We start from the raw sequence: 22,746 nt of genomic DNA, 5'->3' as shown, positions 1-22,746 counted from the left end.
GTTAACACAAGGTCTCCCTGATGACAGATTGAACCACGAACACTGGAGTCCTAACGGAGTTAATGAGGTTAAACATAAACATATTATCAGTTTATAAACATCCAGCAGACACGGAGCAACATGAGCATCACGTTAACACAATCATTAACAATCAATTATTACCTGTGAGGTTCCTCAGGGTTCCAGTCTTGGTCCTTTATAGTTTCAGTTTGGTTCAATCTGAAACCTCACTTTGCAACTGAATATTGATCCACTGTATCAACACCGTCTCTGATCCCACCTCTACAGGTGTGTACAGGTGGGTGTGGTCTAAAGTTGTGACCACACACACATCATCATCTCATGTGGGCGTGGCCAGATGTTATTGCTTCATTAATGTTTCCTCTCTGTTTGTTTTAGATCCTGGTCCTCCATCGATCCGTCTGAACTCAGACTTCCTGCCAAACCAAACCGAGGTGGTTCTGACCGCCGGCTCCACCTTCAACCTCACTTGTCACAGTAACGGTTCGGTCCACTGGTCCGCCACTGCGTTCCACTTTCTGTACAAGGGGCAGCTGTCGGACCTGTTGAAGGTTGATAAGTCAGACCCCAGACATACTGGGACGTACTACTGTGGGTACACCAACCGCAGCCTGGAGCACCTGGACACCTGGGTCCACCTGTACGTCAAAGGTGAGTAAATCCACTGCACCCTTTTAATAAGCCTAACCCTCCAAACATAACCTGTTTCCCATCATGCCCCTCCCTCTGTTAGATCCCGCCAACCCGTCCAGCGTGTTCGTCACGCCTCGCCACGCCAACCCCAGCACCAAAGAGGGGGAGGACTTCCTGTTCAAGTGTCTGCTGACTGACCCGTCGGTCACAAACCTCACCCTCGAATTAGAGGGCGGCGCTGGGCGGGGCTTGCCCCGCGGCATGAATGTGACCTTTGACCCCCGGCGTGGAGCACTGATCCGACACCTGGAGACGAGATTTGACGGACGCTATGTTTGTTCAGGCTGGAAACACGGGAGACACGTCCAGTCCACCGCTGTCAACCTGCTGGTGGACCGCAGTAAGACCTGTCTGTCTGCCTGTCTGTCTCTCCACCTGTCTGTCTCTCCACCTGTCTCACAGTCTACCTGTCTAACAGTCTACCTGTCTGTCTCTCCACCTGTCTAACAGTCTACCTGTCTGTCTGCAGGGCTGCGTCGTCCTCCCTCCCTGTCTGTCAGTCAGGAGGAATTTGTCCGTCTGGTTGGGGAGCATTTTGAGGTCACCTGTCTGACCAGTAACCCAAACCACTTATACATCACCAAGTGGACACATCCCCAGACAAAGGTGAGAGGTCAGAGGTCACCTGAGAGTCTTTGATCCTGCTAAAATGTGTTGAGGTTTATTGGTTGTGTTGTTCCTTCCAGGCGGTGAACATTAACATCAGCCAACGCTATATCGACAGTGTTCTGTACATCAACAGGACACTGACTGTCGCTGCTGTCAGTCTGACAGACAGCGGACCGTACACCTGTACCGCTAGCAATGAGGCTGGTGATGCTACGGCAACCATAAAGCTCAGAGTTCTGGGTAAGAAGATGTAACACCGGTGTTACAGTGAGAGTGGTGACATCACAGATCTTTGTTCTCACAAGTAATTATCATGTTCTCCAGTTATTTTGTTGTCAAGATATTATCTTGTGCTTCTTGTCCATCTCTTCTTCTTTACTAGATCATCCTTACCTTAGGATCTACCTGCAGCAGCATGCTGGGGCCCTCGTTGCTAACATTAGCAGCATGTCGTTGGAGGTGGAAGGGGAGATAGACACTAACATTAGCAGCAGTTCAATGGAAGTCATGGAAGCAAAAAGGGAACTGGTTGCTAATGTTAGCACAAACAGAATGGAATTGAATGGGGCTAGCAATGCTAACATTAGCAGCAGCAGCAGGGTGGAGGTGTATGAAAGTCAAGATGTGATGCTGACCTTTGTGATGGAGGCATATCCTCCAATCAGGAACCAGCGCTGGATGACACCAACACACGTCAACAACAACAACAACACAGTGTATCAGGAGCGCTATACCACTAACGGCTACAGGTTAGCATGCTAATGGCTACAGGTTAGCATACTAATGGCTACAGGTTAGCATACTAATGGCTATAGGTCAGCATGCTAACGGCTACAGGTTAGCATACTAATGGCTACAGGTTAGCATGCTAATGGCTACAGGTTAGCATACTAATGGCTATAGGTCAGCATGCTAACGGCTACAGGTTAGCATACTAATAGCTACAGGTTAGCATGCTAACAGCTAAGATTAGTTAAGGTGGTGCTGTTGTGTTAAGTTTAGTTAAGGTGATATTGATGTGTTAAAGTTAGTTAAGGTGGTATTAATGTGTTAAAGTTAGTTAAGGTGGTATTAATGTGTTAAGGTTAGTTAAGGTGGTATTGTTGTGTTAAGGTTAGTTAAGGTGGTATTAATGTGTTAAGGTTAGTTAAGGTGGTATTGTTGTGTTAAGGTTAGTTAAGGTGGTATTAATGTGTTAAAGTTAGTTAAGGTGGTATTAATATGTTAAAGTTAGTTAAGGTGGTATTAATGTGTTAAGGTTAGTTAAGGTGGTATTAATGTGTTAAGGTTAGTTAAGGTGGTATTAATATGTTAAAGTTAGTTAAGGTGGTATTAATGTGTTAAGGTTAGTTAAGGTGGTATTAATGTGTTAAGGTTAGTTAAGGTGGTATTAATATGTTAAAGTTAGTTAAGGTGGTATTAATGTGTTAAAGTTAGTTAAGGTGGTATTAATATGTTAAAGTTAGTTAAGGTGGTATTAATGTGTTAAGGTTAGTTAAGGTGGTATTAATGTGTTAAGGTTAGTTAAGGTGGTATTGTTGTGTTAAGGTTAGTTAAGGTGGTATTAATGTGTTAAGGTTAGTTAAGGCGGTATTGTTGTGTTAAGGTTAGTTAAGATGGTATTAATGTGTTAAGGTTAGTTAAGGTGGTATTGTTGTGTTAAGTTTAGTTAAGGTGGTATTAATGTGTTAAGGTTAGTTAAGATGGTATTAATGTGTTAAGGTTAGTTAAGGTGGTATTGTTGTGTTAAGGTTAGTTAAGGTGGTATTGTTGTGTTAAGGTTAGTTAAGACGGTATTAATGTGTTAAGGTTAGTTAAGGTGGTATTGTTGTGTTAAGTTTAGTTAAGGTGGTATTAATGTGTTAAGGTTAGTTAAAGTGGTATTAATGTGTTAAGGTTAGTTAAGGTGGTATTTTTCATGCTGCAGGTCGGAGGCGAGCCTATTGCTGCGGCGGGTCCATCAGGAGGAAAGAGGCCGATACTCATTCCACTTCTCTAATTCGTTCTTCAGCGGCCCCCTGAACATCGACCTCCGAGTTTTCCGTAAGAAAATCTTCTTCCTCCTCTTCCTCACTGCTGCAGCTTCTCTTTGTCTTTTACTGTCTGTAGACGTTTAAATCTGTCAGTCGTTTCATGAGAAACTTCTTATGACCAGACGAGATGATGTCTGCCAGCTGTTACTTTATTGCTGTTTTATTGTCTGTGGATTCTTTCAGGTTCTCCGAGTGTTCGCATCACTCTGGAGAACAACACTCTGACCTGCAGAAGCTCTGGATATCCACTACCCACAATCCTTTGGTACACCTGCACCGGGGTCAAAGACACGTATGTACAACCAGCCTGAAGCTGAGGATGTTTGTACAGTCGGTCCTCAGCGCGGCGCTACAGGAAACTACTCAGACTAGTTTTACTGTTTCCTGTGTGAAGCAAACATCCTGACCTCCGTTCACCTCCTCGGCAGGTGTGGAAACGTCTCCACCTATCAGGTCTCCCCGACTGATGTGACATCACAGGAGGAGGGGGAGGAGCAGGTGAGGAAACACCTGCCCCTCCGTCTGTCAGCTCATGATGATGACGTCACCGTGGAGTGCGCCGCCCGTAACAGCAGGGGGGAGTCACATGACGTCTTCCATCTTCGTAAGAGTCTGTTTCATTAGAAAAACCTCGTATATGCCTGAACGTGATGTTATTGTTGTTATTGCTCAGATTCAGGTTTGTTATCCCACATGGAGAAATTCATGTGGTCCACTGCTCCAGACATGAAAGCACAATAGAACCTTCAGTAAAAACAATAGAATATCCAATAAAACCAAAGCAGAACCATAATAAAACACATCACAAGCAGGTTTAGTCAAAACTGAGTTTGTTCACTCTGAGATAAGCTAACTTAACCTCTGGGTAAGTTACCATGGTAACTTAACCTCTGGGTCAGAGTTTGTATGGAAGCTGGTCCATTATTGTAATTCTGCCTTTTTTTTTGTTGTTATTTCATGTTTTTAACAGTGCATGAAGTGTATTACTGCACTGGTTTTTTCTGTGGAATACACTTGAGTGGTTCAAAAATGTCAAAAATTTGGGTCATGACTTAATGACAAAGGAAGAATGTGGGTCCTGAGACTAAACCAGCTGAGAACCACCGCTTTAAAATCATAATTACTTTAAATAAGAAGAGGGAATTCTGAGTGTATAAATATGGATTAAATGAGGAACTAGTCCACTGGATTAGATTTCCTGTTTTAAGAACGCAAGTAGAAAAACATTTTCTAAATTTAAGATGATGATATCATAGGAGAGGATCAACAGAAAATGAAACATCAACTATTCTGATAATCAATTCATTGTTATTTTTCAAGTAAAATTGCAAAATTTTTCTGTTTCCAGCTTCTTAAATGGTTTTAAACTTTGCTTATCGGATGTTGTAACAGGCGTTTTCACTATTTTCTGACTTTAGTTGCCGAGTAGTAAACTAAACTTAGTAAAGTCATGTAATTATTAGGGCCTGAGCCCAAAGGGCGAAGACCCTATTGTTTTTCGTGCGTTTGTTTCTTTATTATTATTCTTTATTAATACGCCACTTCAATCCTTAATTTGACCCCCTAAACATGCTCAAAAACTCACCAAATTTGGCACGCACATCAGGTCTGGTGAAAAATTTGATAAAATGTAAAAATTAACCCCCGAAGTGCCAAAATGTGCTCTCTAGCGCCACCTATGTATCTAAAACGGCCGCCACGGCCCGTAGGAATGTCGTAGAGAGATTGAACCAAAACTCAATTATTCGTCTCATCAAGACCTACAAATCATACGCTGACACCCCTGACCTAAATCCAACAGGAAGTCTGCAATCAGCTTTTCAAAATAAGACTTTGCCCCAATTTTGGCCCCCGAACAAACGCTATCTCCTCCGAGGGCGTCAATGGTATCGGCTTCAAACTTTAATATATGACTTATCACACTGTGTTGAGCAAAAGTTATTAAAAACTTTGTAATAACTCGAACGGTTTAGATTTAGTAAGCCCTGAAAGTTGGAGTGCCACATCACCCTTACAATGTAAACCAATGGGGAGGCAATCTCTGGGCATGGACTTTGTGCCAAACTGGGGCATCTGGCGTCTAAACTATAAGTCCGACCACTTTCAAACCTGTATCAATGGATTCGCGACGAAAATTCCTACAAAAAAATGTGATTTTTATGTAGGATTTGGCCAAAGTCATGGGATTTATGAGGATATTTCACAAGAAGCGTTCTCTAATATCCTCCTCTCCAACTGCTCCTGGTGATGTCACTCCCTCAGTGCTGTGAAACATTCCGCAATACACACTCATTATAAAATCACAGGAGGAGCAAGAAAAGACCTTAAAACTCACACTCTTTTCTATCTTTTATTGTTTTTGAGATATTACACATGTAAATTCAAGATTTGTAGGTCAAAGTCTCGTGACTCATTTAAAGTTCAAATGAAGTTTGTATCTAAAATTATGTGGAAGCAGTAAATGTTCAAAAAGGTGTGGGTTCGCTCACACTCTCCATTCAAATATATGAGTATTTTTCTGTGTCCAGCTGCAGTTACTTATTGTCTCTACACACCTGACAGTACACATGTCAATCAAACTTTCAAAATAAAAGCACACCACACTTGTAATAAATATCCCTCATATATATAATTGTCTGTGAACAGAGGGGTGGGCTCACAGAGAGACACTGGTTAGCATTGTGTGTCAAAAGACTCTCACACTGATCATCTCCAAACGTTTTCTTGGTTCCCAGAAGCTTAGCTGACTGCGCCGCGGCCCGATGTGCGCAAGGGCGCGAAGGCCCGTCCAACGCTGCTTGCAGCTTTAATTAGGGCCTGAGCCCAAAGGGCGAAGACCCTCTTGTTTTTCGTGTGTTTGTTTCTTTCCTATTATTATTATTCTTTATTAATCCGCCACTTTAACTCTAAATTTGACCCCCTAAACATGCTCAAAAACTCACCAAATTTGGCACGCACATCAGGTCTGGTGAAAAATTTGATAAAATGTAAAAATTAACCCCCGAAGTGCCAAAATGTGCTCTCTAGCGCCACCTATGTATCTAAAACGGCCGCCACGGCCCGTAGGAATGTCGTAGAGAGATCAAACCAAAACTCAATTATTCGTCTCATCAAGACCTACAAATCATACGCTTACACCCCTGACCTAAATCCAACAGGAAGTCTGCAATCAGCTTTTCAAAATAAGACTTTGCCCCAATTTTGGCCCCCGAACAAACGCTATCTCCTCCGAGGGCGTCAATGGTATCGGCTTCAAACTTTAATACATGACTTATCACACTGTGTTGAGCAAAAGTTATTAAAAACTTTGTAATAACTCGAACGGTTTAGATTTAGTAAGCCCTGAAAGTTGGAGTGCGACATTACACCTTACAATGTAAACCAATGGGGAGGCAATCTCTGGGCATGGACTTTGTGCCAAACTGGGGCATCTGGCGTCTAAACTATAAGTCCGACCACTTTCAAACCTGTATCAATGGATTCGCGACGAAAATTCCTACAAAAAAATGTGATTTTTATGTAGGATTTGGCCAAAGTCATGGGATTTATGAGGATATTTCACAAGAAGCGTTCTCTAATATCCTCCTCTCCAACTGCTCCTGGTGATGTCACTCCCTCAGTGCTGTGAAACATTCCACAATACACACTCATTATAAAATCACAGGAGGAGCAAGAAAATACTTTAAAACTCACACTCTAATATCTCAAAAACAATAAAAGATAGAAAAAACATGTAAATTCAAGATTTGTAGGTCAAAGTCTCGTGGCTCATTTAAAGTTCAAATGAAGTTTGTATCTAAAATTATGTGGAAGCAGTAAATGTTCAAAAAGGTGTGGGTTTGCTCACACTCTCCATTCAAATATATGAGTATTTTTCTGTGTCCAGCTGCAGTTACTTATTGTCTCTACACACCTGATAGTACACATGTCAATCAAACTTTCAAAATAAAAGCACACCACACTTGTAAGAATTATCCCTCATTTTTAAAAAGCGTGATCTGATCCCGACGGGCCAGAGTGCGAGGTCCCGACCAACGCTGCTTGCAGCTTGTGTCAAAAGACTCTCACACTGATCATCTGCAAATGTTTTCTTGGTTCCCAGAGGCTTAGGTGACTGCGCCGCGGCCTCATGTGCCCAAGGGTGCGAAGGCCCGTTCAACGCTGCAGCTTTAATTTTTAATTTTGAGTTTCTCACTTCAGATTAAAAGAGGAACTAGACTGATTTACCTCCAGTACCAACACATCAAGTATGATCAGAGTCGGTATGGAAGCTGGTCCGTTAGAGGAGCTTTACTGTCAGAATCTGAATCCTGGTCGGATGTTAGTTTGTTTCTCAGGACTTTGTAAAGTTTTTATGTATCAGTCGTTTCTTTGATCAGCGGTTCAAATATCAATCAGTGTGAATTGATCTTCAGCTCAGAATCAAAGCTCTTCACGTCCTTCTGTTATAACTCTGAGACTCTGTCGGTCTGTCAGAGCAGCTGCTGACCTCTGATCTTTATTACACATCATGTTTCATCTCAGTTAAATTTAAATGATCAGAACGAAGCTTCAGACACGTCGGATCAATGAATAATGATCTCTGATCGGTCCGCTGATGTAATATTGGAGATTATATGTTAATATTTCTGAGTGAGCAGCATCACTGAATGATGTTGAGCTGAGATACAAACAGACGTCTGAACATTTAACATCTGCTGTATTTTAATAATCATCAATCACATTATTATTGATCAGCCTGTGAGCTACAGTCACGTCTCTGTGTCTTTGATCTATTTATGTTTTAAATCTTCAGCTGCTGCTTCCTGTGTTTCCTCTGTCAGATTAAAACTGAACACATATATTTAAATGTAATGTAGCTGCAGCCTGATACACAGATTCCACTTTATCATCAATAAGCAAATGTGAGTCTGATAAACGATCAATATAGATTAATCTGATTAATTTCCCGCTCTGATTCAGGCTCTTTGTTTAAAGATAAATGTGCATCGTCTGCATACACATGCATTAATATCTCTGGAGGCTCTGCCTTTTATTAACCTGTTGCCATGGTGACTCGTAGTATCAGAGCTCCATTGATCATGTTTAATCTCAGGTTCATCAGCTCAGAGTTCAGGTTCAACTCGGAGTTTGTTGAACCTGCTTTCTGGAACAGACCCTGATCTCACTGAGACAATAAAAATAACAAATCACATAAAAACAGTCAGTCCAAAAAATCAGTAAAAGTGCATTTGAGCACTAAGACACGTGTCGATTAAACCTGCAGGTTGTGGAATCTCTTTACTCTTGCTGTAATGGATCGTAGTTGATGCGGGATCGTACGGGTCACCCCCCCCCCCCCCCACGGTTCGGCACGCATGTGAAAATTTAATGTCTCATTTAAGACAACGTAAACAAACTGCTGTAAGTACAAGTGATGGACAGACAGCGTGTGGCTAACGCGTCCGTAGTGACGTCTGCTGGTATGTTTACTCGCTGTTTAATGTTAGCAGCTAATTAGCATCTAGCTGCTAACTGACGTTAGCGGTGGATGTTTGTTTGGCAGCTCGTTCAACAAACTGCAGGACGAGACGTGTGTTCATGTTTCTAAGTTATCATCAAGTTTTGATGATGTGGACACAGACTACCGTGTTTAAAAGAGGAAGGTATCAAATTGGCCTCATATTGCAATTTAATTTAACAACTGAGCGTTGAACATTTTATATATTTTAAGATTTTATTTAAACATCGGACATCTTGAATGTTGTTTTCGTTTAAGGGCAAAAGTTCCTTGCTGTAACTGTTTTACAGAATAAGGAAAGTTTTATTTGTCCGCCCCCTCTTCTTTTTTTTTGTTTTTGCTGATCCGCTCCGTGACTCAAATCCGTGATCCGTTACTCTGTACCAGGTCACGTTGTTACTGTGGCTGACGGGGGATGAGGAGTTCACTATCCTGTAAATGTTTTCTAGTTTTTGGAGGTGAGTTTTTTTGGTTGTACAGGCTGGTGGCTGTTTCTCGGTCAACGCCTTCTTGGTTTCCTGTTTTCACGTGTTACCCAACACACATATGAGACCAAGACAGAACTCTGAAGTACTGATGTGTACTGACAGTTTACATTAAATGGATTTCATGTGTAGTAGAAGTGTAGAAGTACAATCCCCGAAGTCGAGTTTATTGTCTGTTCCAGTTCCACACAGGTGTTTGTGTGTTGTGACCAGTGATTCTTGAAGCAGGAGATTGTACGTGCACCACAAGAGCAGCCTGACCGGAGAGCAGGAAACCCTTTATCACAGTGTCATCTGCATACGTGTAAACGTGCGTGCTGGGTTGAGGCTCGGCAGGCGCCGGTGTACAGCTCGGTTCACCTCGCTGTGTATGTGGATTGATTGGCAGAATTGATTCCTTACTTGTTGTTAATCCAGCTGATCAGCGGAGAGTTGACCCTCATATTCAGCAGCTTCTCCACCACGAGGTTCAGCTTTATGGTGCTGAACGCACTACTGGAGTCAATTAACACGATTTTCACAAGATTGTTTGTTCTAAGTGTTTGTAGATTTTATTCAGCATGACCGATAGCGTGTCCTCAACTCCTCTGGGGGCTCGATATATACAGATTGTTGAGGGTCCAGTGGAGTGAGACATCAGAGAGGAGAGGTGGTGTTCTCGATGTAAAGGCTGCAGGGCTGCAGGGCTGCAGGGCAGACGTCGGGATAACCAGTGACTTCCTCCATAAGTCTGGAATCATCCCACTGTTGGTGACAGCTGGAACAGTTGCTGGAACAGTTGCTGGAACAGTTGCTGGAACAGTTACTGGAACAGTTGCTGGAACAGTTGCTGGAACAGTTGCTGGAACAGTTGCTGCTAATGACGCCGTCTGGTTCACTTGCTGTTCTCGGGTTGACGCGTTTGAAGTGTTGTTTGACATCTTCCTCTGAACTCAGTATATGGACAGCTGGTATACTGTGTGTGTTGTTGTGTTTGCCATTGTTGTTGTCTTTAGGTTCTGCAGGACATCCCAAAGCTCTGATTGGTGCTGTGAGTGCTGCTGCTGTTCTCCTCCTGCTTTTACTGGTCGTCTTTTACAAGTGGAAACAGGTACTGATGGCTGATGGTCGTATATGTTCAATATATTGACGTTTAACATGAGTTAATTCTGCAGACTGATCCTCTTCATCAACATGTTTGTTCATCTGTTTCTTCTTCTATCAGAAACCCAAATATGAGATTCGCTGGAAGATCATTGAGAGCACCGACGGCAACAACTACACCTTTGTTGACCCCACCCAGCTGCCGTACAACTACAAGTGGGAGTTTCCCCGAGACAAACTCCGCCTCGGTACGAAAAAAAAGACGTGAACACTGAGATCAACTTCAGGCACCTTCTGTCGTCTCTCCGAACTTTCTTCTGTGTTTATTTTGTTCTTGACCTTTGACCCCTCTCTCTCTCTCTCTCTCTCTCTCTGTCAGGTGCTGTTTTGGGTTCAGGGGCGTTCGGGAAGGTCGTCGAGGCGACGGCGTACGGTCTGGGAACTGACAGCAACGTCACCAGAGTCGCCGTCAAGATGCTCAAACGTCAGTCGGTTTAACGTGTGTCGTCATCATGTTTCCTGTTGTTACCTGTACAACACATCACTGTTGCTATGGTGACCATTTATATTTCATGTGTTGATAAACAGCGAGCGCGCACTCGGAGGAGCGGGAAGCTCTGATGTCGGAGCTGAAGATTCTCAGCCATCTTGGTTACCACGACAACATCGTGAACCTGCTGGGCGCCTGCACTCGCGGAGGTGACGTTCAAGTTATTGATTATAATAACATTAATCAGTCAGCCACAACGACAATGTAAATGTGACAGAAGTCAGTAAAGCTCCAGATGTGGATGAATCCGCCGCTGGAAATAGTCCCCAACGTAACACTCTTGCTTGCAAGTCTAGTTTATAAATGAAAGTATGTATTTGTGAGGTGTTTTTAATGTCTCAGAGCTGAGAACTACAGATAGAGAAGGGAAGGAGGAAGGTTTTGAGAGACAGACTAATTCATTGTCTGTTTGGATCTCTTAATGAAACACTACAGACTGCAGCTAGTATAACATCCATAAACCTACTGTATGTCTAAGAAAACACACAGGTTATCAGTCGTCATCAAATGTTTCAGCATCACGACCGCCGTCTCACTACATAAACATAGAATAGACACGGCGGTCTACATCACCATACGAGACCTGTCCACATACAGGAGCTGAGATGCACTGAACATGGAGTTAAACAACACATTCATCTCATATTCTGACTGATTTAATCATAACCACAACTTAAGTTCATAAAGACTCACCGGTTGTTGTTCCTGCTCAGCCTGCTGGAGTTTAGTGTAACGTTAAAGAACTTATCAGAGCCCCTTGTTTAAACTTCATCCTCCTCTCCTTCGTGCTGACAAACCTGTCAACCACTTTGTCTTTGTCATATTTACGTCCCGTTCTGCACGCAGCTGTTAACGAGCCTCAGACAGCTGAAACTCCGTTCAGCCGGTGCTGCTGATGGGAATGGTTTTAGTGAAGGTCAGATGATCTATGTGGTCGGCGGTGAGGATGGTATCAAGATCCAACTCAGAACACCGTTTACAGAAAGAGTGGAACTCGTCCACATCTTCCTCTGGCTTGGACATGTCTTCTGAGTAGAAATGTCCTCAGTTTTAAAGCGACTTCTACTGCGTCATCTCGTCTTTCTAACGCGTCTCCTCTCTAACCTTTCTCCGCCCGCCAGGACCCATGCTGATGATCACTGAGTACTGTAGCCACGGCGACCTGCTCAACTTCCTGCGGGGCCACGCTCAGGACTTCATGGCGTCCATTCTGAGCGTGGACGAAGTGGAGGGGGAGGCATTCTATAAGAACATGGCTGCCCAGCACGCCAGGCTCAGGAGGTCTGAATGACTTTCACTTTAAACTGACTGGTGTCCACCGGTGAACAGTAACTCTGATGAGGAATAAGTGGCAGCACAAACGTTACATAAAGGTTTAATAAACGTTAACGATTTGACAGATAATAACAGCTGATTGTTCCGTCAGTAAAGAGACGAGAACTGAGAGATAAATACATTCACAATAATGTTTGTTTTGGCACTAAATATCTTTAAATTATAACTAATTAATTAATTCACATTTATAGAAAGTTTAATTTAAATGTATAAATATTATCTGATTGATAATTTGCAGTTTCTGATCAGTGATATAATTTAGTGACGTCTGCAGAGATTCTGAATCCAAACTGATGTTCAACTATCTTCTACTAATTACTTCTGATTAAAAAATGAGTGAACTAATCAATAAGTCAATCTGCAACATTTTGATAATTGATTAATCTGTGTATTTTTCAAGCTGAACTGTAGAATTTTCTGTTTTTCTTTGGCGAATGGACAGTAAATTACACATAAAACAAGACAGGTACTACTGATTACTACTGATCAAACTATCAATTAATTAATCCAGAAGAAATAGTCATTGATTAATTGGCAATAAATGATTCATTAGTTGCAGCCTGACTGTTTGTGTCAGGATACACAGCTGGATGGATAACAGGCAGGGACAGGTATCAGCTGACCTGTGACATCCAATCATAAACCTGACAGCGTGGTCCTCATAACCTGACTGTTACTCTGCAGCTGCTCGGTCTGAACATGGCCTAAGTCACCTGTGATGATGTCACTGTGATGTCACTGTGTGTGTGTGTGTGTGTGTTGCAGTGACAGCGGGATCTCGTGCTGTTCAGAGTATCAGGAGATGCAGCCGATTATGAGTCCAGGACAGAAACACTTGGGTAATAAAATGAACCTGAACACACCTGAACACACCTGAACACTCCTAAACACACCTGAACACACCTGAACACTCCTGAACACTCCTAAACACACCTGAACACACCTGAACACTCCTAAACACACCTGAACACACCTGAACACTCCTAAACACTCCTGAACACTCCTAAACACACCTGAACACTCCTAAACACTCCTGAACACTCCTGAACACACCTGAACACACCTAAACACTCCTGAACACTCCTGAACACTCCTGAACACACCTGAACACACCTGAACACACCTAAACACACCCGAACACACCTAAACACACCTAAACACACCCGAACACACCTAAACACTCCTGAACACACATAAACATACCTGAACACACCTGAACACTCCTGAACACACATAAACACTCCTGAACACACCTGAACACTCCTGAACACACATAAACATACCTGAACACACCTGAACACTCCTGAACACACATAAACATACCTGAACACTCCTAAACACACCTGAACACACCTAAACACTCCTGAACACACCTGAACACACCTGGACACACCTGAACACACCTAAACACACCCGAACACACCCGAACACACCCAAACACTCCTGAACACTCCTAAACACTCCTGAACACACATAAACACTCCTGAACACACCTGAACACTCCTGAACACACCTGGACACACCTGAACACACCTAAACACACCCGAACACACCTAAACACACCCGAACACACCTAAACACTCCTGAACACACATAAACATACCTGAACACACCTGAACACTCCTGAACACACATAAACACTCCTGAACACTCCTAAACACTCCTGAACACTCCTGAACACTCCTAAACACACCTGAACACACCTAAACACACATAAACATACCTGAACACACCTAAACACTCCTGAACACTCCTAAACACACCTGAACACACCTAAACACTCCTGAACACACCTGAACACACCTGGACACACCTGAACACACCTGGACACACCTGAACACACCTAAACACACCCGAACACACCCGAACACACCCAAACACTCCTGAACACTCCTAAACACACCTGAACACACCTGAACACTCCTGAACACACCTGAACACTCCTGAACACACCTAAACACTCCTGAACACACCCAAACACACCTAAACACTCCTGAACACACCTAAACACTCCTGAACACTCCTGAACACACCTGAACACTCCTGAACACTCCTGAACACACCTTAACACACCTGAACACACCTAAACACTCCTGAACACACCTGAACACACCTGAACACACCTGAACACACCTAAACACTCCTAAACACACCTGAACACACCTGAACACTCCTAAACACACCTGAACACACCTGAACACTCCTAAACACACCTGAACACACCTAAACACTCCTGAACACTCCTGAACACACCTGAACACACCTAAACACTCCTGAACACTCCTGAACACTCCTGAACACACCTGAACACACCTGAACACACCTGAACACACCTGAACACTCCTGAACACACCTAAACACTCCTGAACACTCCTAAACACACCTGAACACACCTGAACACTCCTGAACACACCTGGACACACCTGAACACACCTAAACACACCTAAACACACCCGAACACACCTAAACACACCCGAACACACCCGAACACACTTAAACACTCCTGAACACACATAAACATACCTGAACACACCTGAACACTCCTGAACACACATAAACACTCCTGAACACACCTGAACACTCCTGAACACACCTGGACACACCTGAACACACCTAAACACACCCGAACACACCTAAACACACCCGAACACACCCGAACACACCTAAACACTCCTGAACACACATAAACATACCTGAACACACCTGAACACTCCTGAACACACATAAACACTCCTGAACACTCCTAAACACTCCTGAACACTCCTAAACACACCTGAACACACCTAAACACTCCTGAACACACATAAACATACCTGAACACACCTAAACACTCCTGAACACTCCTAAACACACCTGAACACACCTAAACACTCCTGAACACACATAAACATACCTGAACACACCTAAACACTCCTGAACACTCCTAAACACACCTGAACACACCTAAACACTCCTGAACACACCTGAACACACCTGGACACACCTGAACACACCTAAACACACCCGAACACACCCGAACACACCCAAACACTCCTGAACACTCCTAAACACACCTGAACACACCTGAACACTCCTGAACACACCTGGACACACCTGAACACACCTAAACACACCTAAACACACCCGAACACACCTAAACACACCCGAACACACCCGAACACACTTAAACACTCCTGAACACACATAAACATACCTGAACACACCTGAACACTCCTGAACACACATAAACACTCCTGAACACACCTGAACACTCCTGAACACACCTGGACACACCTGAACACACCTAAACACACCCGAACACACCTAAACACACCCGAACACACCCGAACACACCTAAACACTCCTGAACACACATAAACATACCTGAACACACCTGAACACTCCTGAACACACATAAACACTCCTGAACACTCCTAAACACTCCTGAACACTCCTAAACACACCTGAACACACCTAAACACTCCTGAACACACATAAACATACCTGAACACACCTAAACACTCCTGAACACTCCTAAACACACCTGAACACACCTAAACACTCCTGAACACACATAAACATACCTGAACACACCTAAACACTCCTGAACACTCCTAAACACACCTGAACACACCTAAACACTCCTGAACACACCTGAACACACCTGGACACACCTGAACACACCTAAACACACCCGAACACACCCGAACACACCCAAACACTCCTGAACACTCCTAAACACACCTGAACACACCTGAACACTCCTGAACACACCTAAACACTCCTGAACACACCCGAACACACCTAAACACTCCTGAACACACCTAAACACTCCTGAACACTCCTGAACACACCTGAACACTCCTGAACACTCCTGAACACACCTGAACACACCTAAACACTCCTGAACACACCTGAACACACCTGAACACACCTGAACACACATAAACACTCCTAAACACTCCTGAACACTCCTGAACACTCCTGAACACACCTAAACACTCCTGAACACACCTGAACACTCCTGAACACACCTGAACACACCTGAATACACCTGAACACACCTAAACACTCCTGAACACTCCTGAACACTCCTGAACACTCCTGAACACACCTAAACACTCCTGAACACACCTAAACACTCCTGAACACTCCTGAACACTCCTGAACACACCAGAACACCCCTGAACACATCTTAACACACCTGAACACTCCTGAACATACATGAACATACATGAACACATCTTAACACACCTGAACACTCCTGAACATACATGAACATACATGAACACACCGGAACACTCCTGAACACACCTGAACACACCTGAACACTCCTGAACACTCCCGAACACACCTGAACACACCTGAACACACCTGAACACTCCTGAACACACCTGAACACACCTTAACACTCCTGAACACACATGAACACACCTGAACACTCCTGAACACACCTTAACACTCCTGAACACACCTGAACACACCTGAACACTCCTGAACACACCTTAACACTCCTGAACACACCTGAACACTCCTGAACACACCTGAACATACATGAACACACCTGAACACTCCTGAACATACATGAACACACCTGAACACACCTGAACACTCCTGAACACACCTTAACACTCTTGAACACTCCTGAACACTCCTGAACATACATGAACACACCTGAACACTCCTGAACACACCTTAACACTCTTGAACACTCCTGAACACTCCTGAACATACATGAACACACCTGAACACTCCTGAACATACATGAACACACCTGAACACTCCTGAACACACCTGAACACTCCTGAACACATCTTAACACTCTTGAACACTCCTGAACACACCTGAACACTCTTGAATACCCCTGAACACTCTTGAACACACCTGAACACACCTGAACACTCTTGAACACTCCTGAACACACCTGAACACTCTTGAATACCCCTGAACACTCTTGAACACACCTGAACACACCTGAACACTCCTGAACATACATGAACACTCCTGAACATACATGAACACTCCTGAACATACATGAACACTCCTGAACACTCTTGAATACCCCTGAACACTCTTGAACACACCTGAACACACCTGAACACTCCTGAACATACATGAACACTCCTGAACATACATGAACACACCTGAACACTCCTGAACACACCTGAACACACCTGAACACATCCGAACACACCTGAACACACCTGAACACATCCGAACACACCTGAACATACATGAACACTCCTGAACACACCTGAACACTCCTGAACATACATGAACACACCTGAACACCCCTGAACACTCTTGAACAGACCTGAACACTCCTGAACATACATGAACACTCCTGAACACACCTGAACACTCCTGAACACATCCGAACACATCTGAACACACCTGAACACTCCTGAACACTCTTGAACACACCTGAACACACCTGAACACTCTTGAACATACATGAACACTCCTGAACACACCTGAACACTCCTGAACACATCCGAACACATCTGAACACACCAGAACACACCTGAACACACCTGAACACACCTGAACACTCCTGAACACTCCTGAACACACCTGAACACACCTGAACACATCCGAACACACCTGAACACACCTGAACACATCCGAACACATCTGAACACACCTGAACACATCCGAACACACCTGAACACACCTGAACACATCCGAACACACCTGAACACACCTGAACACTCCTGAACACATCCGAACACTCCTGAACTTATGTGTAGTTTTTTTCTCTGAGGTCAGACCTGTCTGTCTCTCTCAGGTGTGCAGAAAGACAGTCTGTCTATCGGTGACCTCATGAGGTTTTCCCACCAGGTGGCTCAGGGTCTGGACTTCCTGTCGACCCGAAACGTAAGAAAAAACACACACACAGAGACACACACACACACACAAACACACACACACACACACTGACATCAGTATGATCATTACAATTAGTAGATAACTCTCTCTGTCTGTCTGTCTACCTGTCTGTCTCTCTGTCTGTCTGTCTACCTGTCTGTCTCTCAGTGTATCCACAGAGACGTAGCGGCGAGGAACGTGCTGCTGACTCATTGTCGTGTTGCAAAGATCTGTGACTTCGGTTTGGCGAGAGACATCCGCAACGACGACAGCTACATCGTCCAGGGCAACGTCAGTGTTTAAATCAGACAGAGTAAACAACAACCAACTGTTACCTGTTAGAGTAAACAACAACAACAAACTGTTACTGTTTTCTCCTGACAGGCCCGTCTCCCGGTGAAGTGGATGGCTCCAGAGAGCATCTTTCAGTGCGTTTACACGGTTCAAAGTGACGTCTGGTCCTACGGAGTCTTACTGTGGGAGATCTTCTCTCTGGGTAACCATGGTGACATCTAGTCAAGTTACAGCCCTGCTTCTGACCAATCATTAGGAGTTCATGGAAGTCATGACATCACTTCCTGTCCAGCCCGTGTTTCACTAGCTGTTCCTGGAGTTTACTTTCCATATTCTCAGAGTGCTCGGCTCCACTACAGCAGCTGCTGTCAGACATGTTAACCTGAAAAACTACAGTTCCCATTAATAGAACTACAAGTGTGGCAGCATGGGTACTAACGTCAGCGTAAATAAATATAAACAGTCCTGATTATTGGTTACTGCAGTCCATGTTTACAGATCCTGATTCTGGCCTTTAGTTTAGTTTAAAGGTTTATTACCACAAAGTTTAAAAGAAACAGACCACCCATCTCCTTATTACTACTGTCATTACTATGTTATTACCACAGTATTAATCAGTATAAAGATACTACCAGCTTATTACCATGTTATTACCACAGTATTAATCAGTATAAAGATACTACCAGCTTATTATCATGTTATTACCACAGTATTAATCAGTATAAAGATACTACCAGCTTATTATCATGTTATTACCACAGTGTTAATCAGTATAAAGACACTACCAGCTTATTACCATGTTATTACCACAGTATTAATCAGTAAAAAGATATTACCAGCTTATTACCATGTTATTACCACAGTATTAATCAGTATAAAGATACTACCAGCTTATTACCATGTTATTACCACAGTATTAATCAGTATAAAGATACTACCAGCTTATTACCATGTTATTACCACAGTATTAATCAGTAAAAAGATACTACCAGCTTATTACCATGTTATTACCACAGTATTAATCAGTAAAAAGATATTACCAGCTTATTACCATGTTATTACCACAGTATTAATCAGTATAAAGATACTACCAGCTTATTACCATGTTATTACCACAGTATTAATCAGTAAAAAGATATTACCAGCTTATTACCATGTTATTACCACAGTATTAATCAGTATAAAGATACTACCAGCTTATTACCATGTTATTACCACAGTATTAATCAGTATAAAGATACTACCAGCTTATTACCATGTTATTACCACAGTATTAATCAGTATAAAGATACTACCAGCTTATTACCATGTTATTACCACAGTATTAATCAGTATAAAGATACTACCAGCTTATTACCATGTTATTACCACAGTATTAATCAGTAAAAAGATACTACCAGCTTATTACCATGTTATTACCACAGTATTAATCAGTAAAAAGATACTACCAGCTTATTACCATGTTATTACCACAGTATTAATCAGTAAAAAGATACTACCAGCTTATTACCATGTTATTACCACAGTATTAATCAGTATAAAGATACTACCAGCTTATTACCATGTTATTACCACAGTATTAATCAGTATAAAGATACTACCAGCTTATTACCATGTTATTACCACAGTATTAATCAGTAAAAAGATACTACCAGCTTATTACCATGTTATTACCACAGTATTAATCAGTATAAAGATACTACCAGCTTATTACCATGTTATTACCACAGTATTAATCAGTATAAAGATACTACCAGCTTATTACCATGTTATTAGCACAGTATTAAACTGTATAAAGATACTACCAGCTTATTACCATGTTATTACCACAGTATTAATCAGTAAAAAGATATTACCAGCTTATTACCATGTTATTACCATAGTATTAAACTGTATATAGATACTACCAGCTTATTACCATGTTATTACCACAGTATTAATCAGTAAAAAGATATTACCAGCTTATTACCATGTTATTACCACAGTATTAATCAGTAAAAAGATACTACCAGCTTATTACCATGTTATTACCACAGTATTAATCAGTATAAAGATACTACCAGCTTATTACCATGTTATTACCACAGTATTAATCAGTATAAACATACTACCAGCTTATTACCATGTTATTACCATAGTATTAAACTGTATAAAGACACTACCAGCTTATTAACTTTTGATTACCATATGGCTGATATTCAATACGGAGCTAACATCAGAGTTTAAGTTGCATCACATTTGAACAGATTCAAAATTTATAATTTTTTTTTTAAAGTTCTAACTTCACCCTTCCAATATTTGCCCGGCAACTCAGTCTGAAGCTCTCTGATTGGACGTTTCTGACAGCAATGATCTCTGAGACTATTGGTTGACTGTCTGTGTGTGTGTTTGTGTGTGTGTCTCCACCTGTTCAGGTAAGAGTCCCTACCCGAATGTTGCAGTGGATACCAACTTCTACAAGATGATCAAAGATGGCCGCCACATGGATCGGCCAGACTTCGCACCAGCAGAGATGTGAGGATGTTAATAAAGTTATTTTGAATGTAACAGAGTCCTGTGCCGTTCATGTCGATGTTAATAAAGTTATTTTGAATGTACTGTCAGGTATCAGCTGATGACGCTCTGCTGGAATTTGGAGCCCACAGACCGACCGACGTTCAAAATGATCGGTCAGCTCATTAACAGGCTCCTCCCCTCCACCAATGACACGTCGCCACATCATGGCGAGCAGGTGAGGACCAATCACACGGCTGCCTGACAGGCTGCTCCATGTTTAATCAGTGCTTACCTGAACACATCTTTTCTCTTCTTCTCCTCTCAGCCGACATACAGGAACATCGACGAGTGCAGAGAAGAAGAGGAAGAGGAGGAGGAGGAGGAGGGGGTCAGAGGAGGAGACTCACTAAAGAGAGGAGAAGAAGAAGGTGATTAAAGCAGGATGACATCCTGTAAACAACGATGTAAACAACGATGTAAACAACGATCTGACTGTGTTGTTCTGATTTTCTCAGAGACCTGCGAAGAAGATGAGGAGGAAGAGGAGCAGGCGCTGATGAAAAACATCTACCAGCTGTCCTGATGCTGGTGTCCAATCAGAATGTGTTTGTTGGATAAACAGTTCTCCATTTTTGTAAAGGAAAGTCTTCTCATGATGAAGAGTAGTGATCACATGACTCTGTTTGTTTTTCAGCCCATTAAATATAAAGTTCCTACAGAAAAAGCATCATGTGTAACATTAAAGCTGTCAGTCAATCAAACCGCCACAAACTGCTGACCTCACAGTCAATCTGGGACTGAGGGGCCCCTCAGGGTCCCGGGGCCCCCCAGGATCCCAGGCTATCCATGGTCCAGGGCCCACCAGAGTCCTGGGCTACCCAGGGTCCAGGGCCCCCCAGGGTCCCGGGCTACCCAGGTTCCCGGGCCCACCAGGGTCCCAGGCTATCCAGGGTCCAGGGCCCCCCAGGATCCCGGGCTACCCAGGATCCCAGGCCCCCCAGGATCCTAGGCTACCCAGGGTCCAGGGCCCCCCAGGGTCCTGGCCTACCCAGGTTTCGGGCCCTCCAGGGTCCCGGGGCCCTGGTGAGGCAGCCTGCAGTGGATCGTTGGTGATCCAGTTTCACTTTCTACAGAAACTGTGACGCTAAAAATAAAGCTTTAATTCAAAGATTCTAAACAAACATTTTAAAAAGAGACAAAATTATATTTTGAACCAAACGCTGTAACATTTTCTAAGTATTTAAAAAACAACAACACTGTTAGAAGGACATTAACCAACGTCGGCTTCGTTCTAACTTCACCTCCATCTGTGAAAAACACTGAATTCACTGAAGATACTTTAACCAACAACAAAACACTCACAACTTTTTATACGTATTTCAAAAACTGCTAAAGTTTATTTTTAACAAGCCACCAACCAAAATCACAATATTGCACATTTTACAGTATTGTTCCTACATTATAATCAGCGTTCCTCACATGTTCAGGTTCAGGATGTTCTTCTGATCGTGTTCAGCAGCTTTTAGGATCCATGTTGGTCAAACGTTCACTCAGCTCTACAGAGATCTGTCTGAAGTTTATTCTTCACATTTTGTTGGCAAAGTTTTATTTTTTTTTAAGTTTTTAATTATGGAAACATTTAATCAACATATATGTTTTGATAATCTGTGACTTTTTATTATGATTTTTTTATGAATCTGATTATGTTCTATATGCTCTCCTCTGTGATTGGTCAGAATTGTTTTTATATGTGTCACTTGTGTTTTTATGACGAGTGTGAAAATAAATTCTTTAATCAGA

The 22,746-nt window shown here is 42.8% G+C and overlaps 1 protein-coding gene across 1 annotated transcript; it reads left to right on the top strand.

The window, feature by feature from the left end:
* Window positions 1-254: 254 nt before the first annotated feature.
* Window positions 255-22,746, top strand: csf1rb (colony stimulating factor 1 receptor, b; the record flags this gene model as incomplete). The annotated part of the gene is made up of 21 exons (XM_044371271.1): window positions 255-672; window positions 755-1,054; window positions 1,184-1,320; window positions 1,401-1,563; window positions 1,706-2,072; window positions 3,251-3,366; window positions 3,540-3,648; window positions 3,785-3,960; window positions 10,337-10,431; window positions 10,546-10,672; window positions 10,804-10,908; window positions 11,013-11,123; window positions 12,096-12,255; window positions 13,075-13,148; window positions 18,077-18,165; window positions 18,325-18,447; window positions 18,541-18,652; window positions 20,865-20,964; window positions 21,055-21,181; window positions 21,272-21,374; window positions 21,462-22,746. Coding segments are annotated over 21 exons (3,180 nt in total), but the record flags the coding sequence as incomplete, so codon positions are not given.

This window comes from Thunnus albacares, chromosome 13, assembly GCF_914725855.1.
Source record: "Thunnus albacares chromosome 13, fThuAlb1.1, whole genome shotgun sequence".
NCBI classification, from domain to species: Eukaryota; Metazoa; Chordata; class Actinopteri; order Scombriformes; family Scombridae; genus Thunnus; species Thunnus albacares.
Note: the sequence above shows the minus strand (reverse complement) of the source record. Positions and strands in the feature narration are given on the sequence as shown.